Source organism: Myotis davidii, unplaced genomic scaffold (genome assembly GCF_000327345.1).
Source record: "Myotis davidii unplaced genomic scaffold, ASM32734v1 scaffold1862, whole genome shotgun sequence".
In the NCBI taxonomy this organism is placed as follows: domain Eukaryota; kingdom Metazoa; phylum Chordata; class Mammalia; order Chiroptera; family Vespertilionidae; genus Myotis; species Myotis davidii.
The window spans coordinates 21,330-31,118 of NW_006293010.1; the positions used below are offsets into that span (position 1 = coordinate 21,330).

The following is a 9,789-nucleotide window of genomic DNA, read 5'->3' on the forward strand; positions in this document are numbered from 1 at the left end:
CCCCCGGCAGCGCTGTCCCCAGACGCAGGAGCACGTGCACCCAGCACCCGGCTCACAAGGCCCAGGCCCAGTCCAGGGCCGCCTTCCCTCTCAGCACTGCAGCCGTGCTCACCCCAGCACCTGGGAGCCCTGGGCAGCGGCCAACGAGAGAGGGGCCCCTGCGAGCCCAGCCCTCACTGCCGCGGCTTGCCACATGGAGCCCAGAGCTGGGTGCCTTAAGTCCAAAGGACGGTTGTGTGATGGGGGAGCGAATACAGACTCAACTAGACACTAGCTCAGCTCACCCAGATCAGCTCACCCAGCTCAGCTCACCAAGCTCAGCTCACCCAGCTCAGCTCACCCAGCTCAGCTCAGCTCAGCTCACCCAGCTCAGCTCAGCTCAGCTCACCCAGCTCAGCTCAGCTCAGCTCACCCAGCTCAGCTCAGCTCAGCTCACCCAGCTCAGCTCAGCTCAGCTCACCCAGCTCAGCTCAGCTCAGCTCACCCAGCTCAGCTCAGCTCAGCTCACCCAGCTCAGCTCAGCTCAGCTCACCCAGCTCAGCTCAGCTCAGCTCACCCAGCTCAGCTCAGCTCAGCTCACCCAGCTCAGCTCAGCTCAGCTCACCCAGCTCAGCTCAGCTCAGCTCACCCAGCTCAGCTCAGCTCAGCTCACCCAGCTCAGCTCAGCTCAGCTCACCCAGCTCAGCTCAGCTCAGCTCACCCAGCTCAGCTCAGCTCAGCTCACCCAGCTCAGCTCAGCTCAGCTCACCCAGCTCAGCTCAGCTCAGCTCACCCAGCTCAGCTCAGCTCAGCTCACCCAGCTCAGCTCAGCTCAGCTCACCCAGCTCAGCTCAGCTCAGCTCACCCAGCTCAGCTCAGCTCAGCTCACCCAGCTCAGCTCAGCTCAGCTCACCCAGCTCAGCTCAGCTCAGCTCACCCAGCTCAGCTCAGCTCAGCTCACCCAGCTCAGCTCAGCTCAGCTCACCCAGCTCAGCTCAGCTCAGCTCACCCAGCTCAGCTCAGCTCAGCTCACCCAGCTCAGCTCAGCTCAGCTCACCCAGCTCAGCTCAGCTCAGCTCACCCAGCTCAGCTCAGCTCAGCTCACCCAGCTCAGCTCAGCTCAGCTCACCCAGCTCAGCTCAGCTCAGCTCACCCAGCTCAGCTCAGCTCAGCTCACCCAGCTCAGCTCAGCTCAGCTCACCCAGCTCAGCTCAGCTCAGCTCACCCAGCTCAGCTCAGCTCAGCTCACCCAGCTCAGCTCAGCTCAGCTCACCCAGCTCAGCTCAGCTCAGCTCACCCAGCTCAGCTCAGCTCAGCTCACCCAGCTCAGCTCAGCTCAGCTCACCCAGCTCAGCTCAGCTCAGCTCACCCAGCTCAGCTCAGCTCAGCTCACCCAGCTCAGCTCAGCTCAGCTCACCCAGCTCAGCTCAGCTCAGCTCACCCAGCTCAGCTCAGCTCAGCTCACCCAGCTCAGCTCAGCTCAGCTCACCCAGCTCAGCTCAGCTCAGCTCACCCAGCTCAGCTCAGCTCAGCTCACCCAGCTCAGCTCAGCTCAGCTCACCCAGCTCAGCTCAGCTCAGCTCACCCAGCTCAGCTCAGCTCAGCTCACCCAGCTCAGCTCAGCTCAGCTCACCCAGCTCAGCTCAGCTCAGCTCACCCAGCTCAGCTCAGCTCAGCTCACCCAGCTCAGCTCAGCTCAGCTCACCCAGCTCAGCTCAGCTCAGCTCACCCAGCTCAGCTCAGCTCAGCTCACCCAGCTCAGCTCAGCTCAGCTCACCCAGCTCAGCTCAGCTCAGCTCACCCAGCTCAGCTCAGCTCAGCTCACCCAGCTCAGCTCAGCTCAGCTCACCCAGCTCAGCTCAGCTCAGCTCACCCAGCTCAGCTCAGCTCAGCTCACCCAGCTCAGCTCAGCTCAGCTCACCCAGCTCAGCTCAGCTCAGCTCACCCAGCTCAGCTCAGCTCAGCTCACCCAGCTCAGCTCAGCTCAGCTCACCCAGCTCAGCTCAGCTCAGCTCACCCAGCTCAGCTCAGCTCAGCTCACCCAGCTCAGCTCAGCTCAGCTCACCCAGCTCAGCTCAGCTCAGCTCACCCAGCTCAGCTCAGCTCAGCTCACCCAGCTCAGCTCAGCTCAGCTCACCCAGCTCAGCTCAGCTCAGCTCACCCAGCTCAGCTCAGCTCAGCTCACCCAGCTCAGCTCAGCTCAGCTCACCCAGCTCAGCTCAGCTCAGCTCACCCAGCTCAGCTCAGCTCAGCTCACCCAGCTCAGCTCAGCTCACCCAGCTCAGCCCAGCTCAGCTCAGCCCAGCTCAGCTCAGCCCAGCTCACCCAGCTCAGCTCACCCAGCCCAGTCCAGCTCACCCTCTCAGCTCAGAAAGCTCAATTCAAACTGCTTCAGTTCAGCTCAGCTCAGGCCGCCCGGAGCAGCCCAGTGCAGCCCTGCTTAGCCCCGTGGTTCTGGTCAGAAAGGCTCAGACCACCCGACCTGCTCACCTCAGCTGAAGCACCTCACCCCGGAGTTCTGTCCGTGGGCTCAGCCCAGGTCAGTTCCTTCCCGGGGCCTCTTCCTGCCTTTTGCCCCTGATACACCTGCTCCCCCCTGGGCCCTGCTCCAGCTGGCATTCGGCCCCCAAGCAGTGCCCGTCACTGCCCCTCAGCAGCCCGGTGAAAGCACCCCTGTCTGCTTTAAGTCAGTAAATTCGGTGGGGCTGGGGAGCACTGGATCGGGAGAGTGGCTCCCCGCCACGTGCCCCAGGGTCAGCCTCTGCCTTTAACCATGTTCCCGCCAGAGAGAAATCATCACTCAAAATGGCCAGGAAATGCATTTTCCTCATCTCACCACCTAAACCCTGCTCCGTAGCACAAGGCTGGGCACATTCTAATGCGCGACAGTGACCTGAAGACCGAAGCTGTGCTCACAAATTAGGGAAAGACAGACAAGGTGGGGGCTTGTCCGAGCCACACCGTCGCACCGGGAAGGAGGTGCGGGCTGTCCGAGCCACACCGTCGCACCGGGAAGGCGTGGGCAGCACTGGCCACTTTTCCCTGGAAGGTTCTCTGGGGAGAGGTCACTGGGAGGCACCCACACAGGGCAGCTCAAGGGGTCACACCCAGGCTCTCCACCTCCACTGGGCACCAATGGTCCAGGATACCCCCTCAGGTGGAGGCAAAGTTGTCACACCCTGTGGCCCAGGGGCTGGCAGCGGCAGCCTCTCTCACCACACCTGCCGGTCACTCGCACGTCCGGGGGAAGGGGGGACGGAAGCGGGGGAGGCCTTTGTCCTGCAGCAGTTCCTCCAACTCCACTACTCACTCACTCGGGACTAGGATTTGGACTCAGGAGAGCGGCGGCTGGCGGCAGAAGCCGGGGCTGCACCTCCTGACCCGGGGCTTGGCCTCTCTCAGACCCTCCACCTCCACCCGAGCAAGTTCAAGTCGCACGAGGCCTTGCCACGCACCCGGCTCCTTTCTGCCGGGAGACCTGAGGGCTTCCTCTTAGTGCACTGACTACCAGGCTTCGCTGAGCCCACACGGTTCACCTGCAGTCTGTCCTCAGAGGCGCCAGCTCCGCTCCATCCAAACAACCCTCATCTCAGTGAAAAATCATCTATCTTTGTCAAAACTCAGCCCTGACCCTTCCTCTCTGTAAAAAAATCAATAAAATACATTAAAAAAACCCCAAAAAACTCAGCCCTGAATAGAAACAGGATAGTCCCTGTGAAACCGGGCGGCGGGGGGTGGGGGGGGCGCGGTGAATGACCACTGGCAGGGCCAGCGGGTTAAAAATAGGCACACGGGCCCCGGGAAACGGCCCTGGGGCGGTTTCATGTCTCACACATGTTACTTTGAAAATGAATATAAATGAGAAGCCGGTAAGCGAAGTCCGAGAAGCGAAACCCAGAAGCTAAAAGAGGAACTCCCGGTCCCCCGCCTCCGCCTTATCTCAGAGCCCAGCCGCCAGGTGTTGTTTTGCTCCAGAGACACGTTTAGATTTGTGGGCAAAACCCCGAAACCACGTCTCAGCACCAGAAGCTATAAATGTGTCAACCGTGTTTCCTTGCCTCCGAAAATAGACTCTGGCCGGCCCGCTTCCGGCCGCCGGCTGCAGGTGCGCGGCCCCAGCCACCGCCCGCCAGCTCCGCTCCATCCAAACAACCCTCATCTCAGTGAAAAATCATCTATCTTTGTCAAAACTCAGCCCTGACCCTTCCTCTCTGTAAAAAAATCAATAAAATACATTAAAAAAACCCCAAAAAACTCAGCCCTGAATCAGGGTCCACAGCTCCCAGTCACTGTTTCTTGGCCAAACTGGCACCACTATCAATTGCAGAAAGACATGATTTCCAATTATTAATTAAATAATAAGATTAAAAAAAAACAACCTTAGTGTCCTTGAAAATCTCTCACATTTTAAAGTCACACTTTTCTTGCCCTGGCTGGTTTGGCTCAGTGCGTCGGCCTGTGGACTGAAGGGTCCCGGGTTCGATTCCAGTCAAGGGCACATGCCAGCCCGGGTTGCGGGGTTGATCCCCAGTGTGGGCTGTGCAGGAGGCAGCTGATCATTGATTCTCTCATCATTGATGTTTCTATCTCTCTCTCCCTCTCCCTTCCTCTCTGAAATCAATTAAAAAATATTTAAATACAAATAAAAACAAAATAAAATGAAATAAAATAAAGCCACACTCTCCCCAACCCTGTCTTTCAACTCGGCAAGCAAAGTGTTTCCTCGGAAAAGCTGCCTCCCGCGGCTGAGCCCCATCCCGGCCACACGGCCCTCCTCGCCAATAAAGAAGTCTAAATACAATCTGGCAATTTTTAAATTAAATTAAAAAAAAGTAATGGACTTGAAAGAAATTAGATTATAGAAAAGTAAAGGACTTGAAAAGAATGAGAACTTGCCTCCTCCTTCTGAGGACAGCGTTCCCCTGAGCCGCCGGCTCCTGGTTCTGCAAACACCCGATTCTGACCGCGAGAATGTCCCGCGGCCCCGCTGGCCCTCGGCCGGTCCGACCTCTCCCCCCGGCGCGGCCCTTCAGGCCGGCAGCCTCTTTCAGGGGCTCAGTGACTCCCAGACAAGCGCGCTAGTTCAGTCTCCAAAAGGCGCCCGAAAATCCAGAGGCTCTGAGGTCCCTGCGCCCCGGCCCCTGTCCTCCCTGGTCGACCTGCCCCGGTCCCCGGCCGGGGGGGCACGTCCCGAGGCCCAGTCACTGGTGCCCAGAAAGACCCACCGAGAGGAGCAGAAAAGAAAGGCCCGAGAAGGGCCAGCGTTCTTACCGGAGGAGACGGTGACCAGGGTCCCCTGGCCCCAGTAGTCCATACCGTAGTAATCACAACGGTGCAATCTCCATCCTCACCCCACAAAAACGGGGGGTGGAGGCTGCCTGGGGACCTGCACTGTCTCCGGGCGCCATGGGGAAGCCGACCACCCAAGTCCCTGTGGTCCGGAGGGTCCTGAGCCCCTCAGCCAGCTGGTGCCCCAACCCGACCCCACGAAGCCGGATCCCCCGCTGCCCGGCCCCGGGCCCTGAGCCTACAGCCCTGACTGGGACTCACAAGTCCCAGCGATGCACCGGCCACCGCCCAAGCGGGCACGGCGGAGCCCACGGAGCCGGGCAGGGCTGTCATGTTGCCCCTGCAGTCTCATGTCGCTGTCCGCGGGGAGGGGAGATCGGTCTCCAGCCCCACAGGGGGGACCCTCTCCCCGGCTCCCTTTCCTGACCTCCAAAATGCCTCGGCGTCTCCGATATCCAGACCCGACCCCTGACCTCCCCAAGTGCAGCCGCAGTGGGACGGCGTGAGGACTCACCTGAGGAGACGGTGACCAGGGTGCCCTGGCCCCAGTAGTCCAACGGATTGTCACATTGTGACAACCGCACCAGGGTCCCGGGCAAGAACCGGTGCCCAGCTCGGGCCTCACGTCCACCTCAGGTTGCGCCCAGGAGGGCAGAGGGGACCACAGGGCCCGGAGGCCAAGAGTGGCCGAGACCCAGAGAGACCCCGGCTGCAGAGCCCGGAGGAGAGACTCTGAATCATTCTCTGCGCCCCGGGAGCCATGGTGCCCCCCGGCCCCTTCCTGAGTCCCCAGCCTGGCCCGGTCCTTCTGAACCGGAGACCCAAACACACTCATTTTCCCCAAAAAGCACCAAAAACCTTCCAGGAGAGAGAGGAGAGAGAGGGGGTGGGAGACTCACCTGAGGAGACGGTGACCAGGGTGCCCTGGCCCCAGTATTCGAACCGGTTGTCACATTGTGACAACCGCACCTGGGTCCCGGGCAAGAACTAGTGCCCAGCTTGGCCCTCACGTCTACCTCAGGTTACATCGAAGTAGTCACATTGCCCCGGGCCCCCTAAGGCCACGTACAAAAACCTGGCCGGCCGGGCACCAGCCACCCCCGCAAACCCCTCTCCTCAGGACTCCGCACCCCGAGAACGCAGCCCTCTCTGCCTCCACCGCCCTGTCCCCCTTGGGAGGCAGCCCGCAGGGGACCCCCAGGGCCCCACGCAGAACAAAAACCAATCTCTGGACAGTCCTTTCCCGCCCCGGGACAAAGGAGGAGAGAGGAAGCCGGCTCACCTGAGGAGACGGTGACCAGGGTCCCCGGACCCCAGAAGTCCAAGTCATCACAGTGCCCCGGGCCCCCTGAGGCCGCGTGCAAAAACCCGGCCGCCTGGCACCAGCCACCCCCGCAAACCCCTCTCCTCAGGACTCCGCACCCCGAGAACGCAGCCCTCTCTGCCTCCACCGCCCTGTCCCCCTTGGAGGCCGTCTGCAGAGCGGAGACCCCAGTGGCTGCAGGGGCAGCCCCCTGAGGGGCCCCAGACAGAGAAAAAAGTTAAATCTCTGGAAAGTCCTTTCCTGCCCCAGACAGAGGAGAGAGGAGAGAGGTGGGGACTCACCTTGGGAGACGGTGACCAGGGTCCCTGGGCCCCACACATCAAAAGCATCGCACGGGGACACAATTCCCAGGTCCCCCAGACATAAACCTGCCCAGGCCCCCGGACCCCAGGCTGCTGCCCTACCCAGGCCCCCGGGCCCCAGGCTGCTGCCCTGCCCATGGCTGCGTGGACCCCAGGCTGGGAGGAGGCAGGCGGACAGCACAGCCTCCTGCCTCACAAAAACGCACCCCTCGCTCCTGTCCCACGTCTGAGACCAAAGGGAAACCTGGCTCTGGTGCTCCTGAGCCTGCCCCCCCATCCCCCCGTCCCGGTAGGACAGTAGACGCCAACTCACCTGAGGAGACGGTGACCAGGGTGCCCTGGCCCCAGTGATCGAAGTAAGCATAGCACAGTGAGTGGGCCCCGAGCCGAGGCTGCAGAAATCCCCGCAGCCGGGTCCCCGGGGAGACGGGGAGACACCAAGGCTGCTCTGCTCACAGACACGCCCACCGGGGCCCCTGGCCCCACCGGTGCCTCCTGTCCTCCAGGCCCAGGGCTGGGTTTGGATGTCCTTCCTGACACCTGGCTCACCCCTGCCGACCCTGCCCCAGCTGCTCCCCAGCACCCAGCGGCGTCCCTTGGCCGGGGCGGTGACCCGGTCTCGTGCTGCTGCCCCGAGCCCTGGGGTGGCTGCAGGTTTTTGTAGAGCTGTCAATCACTGTGCCCCACCCAGTTAGCACTGTGGTTCCTGGCTTAGCCAAAACCCCCAGGCGGGGTGCGGGCAGGTGGGTGGAGGCGGGTCTCCCCCTAAGGGCCAGGCCAGGTTGGAGGGCAGGGGAGGCACAGAGCAGAGGAGACCCCGACACCCAGTCCTGCTTTTACTTTTCTTTGGAAATAAGAGCAGGTTCAAGTCTGTGCCGAGACCCCCTCATGGCCCGCCCCCTGCATTTGGGCTGCTCTCAGTGGACAAAGGCCTCGTGCTGGGGCGAGGGGGACTGGTGGAGCCCCCAGTCCATCGCAGATCTGTGGGGCCTCCCCGGGGTCTGTCAGGGTCTCAGCCCAGAGGCGGCTTTCTATCTCTGGTCACATCTTGTTAATTCTACCTTTTGCTGCCCCCACAGATGCGGGTTCCACAGGGTGGTTCCCGCCCTGTCCCCTGGGGCAGCTGGTCCTTGGGGAGGGGTCTCAGGAGGGCAGTGCAGGGAGAGGGCCCCTTCCCCACACCTGGCAGGCTGCTGTCCCCCAACTCCAGGCCACAGGGAGGGGAGGGAGGACGGCATCAGCTCCTGTCAGAGGGGCTGGTACCGGGACTCAGAGGGCCCAGGTGTGGGGAACACAGGCTGCCTGGGCCAGGTGCCAGCATGTCGGTGTGCTCCGGGGTAGGCTCTGCCGGGGGAGGGGGACACAGACACAGCCTCACAGCCCCGAGGCCCTGGAGGGCGCGATGGTGCCCTGACCGCTGGCTGGGGGAAGGTGAGAGCCTAGTGTGCGAGAAGCCCGTGTGTGTGTGTGTGTGTGTGTGTGTGTGTGTGTGTGTTTGTGTTTGTGTGTGCGCGCGCGCACACATGAGTGTACATGTTTTTACGTGTGTTCATTTGTGTATGTGTGTACCTGTGTGTGCATGTGTACATGAATACATGAGTGTACGTGTGTGCATGTGTACATGAAAACATGAGTGTCCATGTACACGAGTGCGCATCAGTGGATGTGTGAGTGCACACTTGTGTCACTCCAGGCAGAGGAACCGCCGAGTGGAGGCCCAGAGGCTGGCCTGGTGCCTGGAGAGCCCAGGTGGCTGGATGAGCTGCATTTACAGGTGACCTGAGGGCCCAGTGAGGGGGCTGAACATGACAGGGGCTTTGCATAAAGTCTCTCTAGTAGGTTCTGCCTGGTCCAGTGTGGACAGATTTGGGTTGGGCTGGGGGCATGTGGGGAGGGAGGCCTGGTGCAGAGAGAGGGTTAGGGAGCCTATGGGATGGTGAGCAGCACCATGGGGCTCCCATGGGGGCAGGGAGAGCAGGGTCCTGGGCATCACTCCCAGGACTGGAGGGAGAGTGGGGTCCTAGGATCCTGGGTCTGGAGAGATGGAGGGGCCCCTGAGGGTGGGGCTACAGATGCAGCCAGGGGCACAGCCAGGGTCGGGGAGGAGGCTGAGGTGCGGGCTCTGGCCTCTGGGCCACGGGTGGGTGATGGGGGAGTTATGGCCTGCGCTGTCCTCAGGGTCGGGAGTCCTGACCTCCAGGACTTGTGGGGGTGGCTCACAGCACACGGAGGCTTCCTCAGCCCCTCAGCCCCTCTCTGCAGGCTCTTCCTGCTGCGGACCCTGCTCTGGGGCCTCCTGTCTCCCTCTCAGGAACAAAGGGTAGGGCCACCCCTGGCCCTTCAGGAAGCACCTGCTGGGCTCCCCAGGCCTCTGGTGCCTGATGGGGGAGGGGAGGTGCCCACTCTGCCCTGCCAGCTCTTTTCCTCCAGCTCAGCCCCAGGCCTCAGACCTAGCCTCCAGCTTTAGCCCCATCCCTCAACCTTAGACCCCATCCCTCAACCTTACACCCCATCCCTCATCGACTGACTTCCTTCTGGTTAGTCAAGCTTCTGGCTGTGATGTTACACCCAGGGTTTTTTATATAAGTAGATTACCCTGCAGGATAACATCTGAATTTTTATTCTTCATATTCATGTCATCCTTATTCCCACCCCACATCCTTACCCTTCATCCCCCATCCTTAGCCACCATCCCTCATCCTTAGCCCTCATCCTTCATCCTTATTCCCATCCCTCATCCTTAGCCCTCATCCTCATCCTTAGCCCTCATCCCTCATCCTTATCCCCCATCCCTCATCCTTATCCCCATCCCTCATCCTTATCCCCACCCCTCATCCTTATCCCATCCACCATCCTTACCCTCCATCCCTCATCCTAAGCCCCATCCCTCATCCT

General features: G+C 61.3%; 1 gene segment (V, D, J or C); it reads right to left on the reverse strand.

Annotated features, from left to right (window-relative positions):
- The window catches only part of LOC102765983, a gene marked incomplete at its 3' end in the record, with an annotated part of 7,340 nt that extends 2,005 nt beyond the window's left edge, over positions 1-5,335 (reverse strand). Inside the window, 1 exon segment of the C gene segment in view lies at positions 5,251-5,335. Within this exon segment, the coding sequence occupies positions 5,251-5,293 (43 nt within the window).
- Between the last annotated feature and the right edge of the window lie 4,454 nt (positions 5,336-9,789).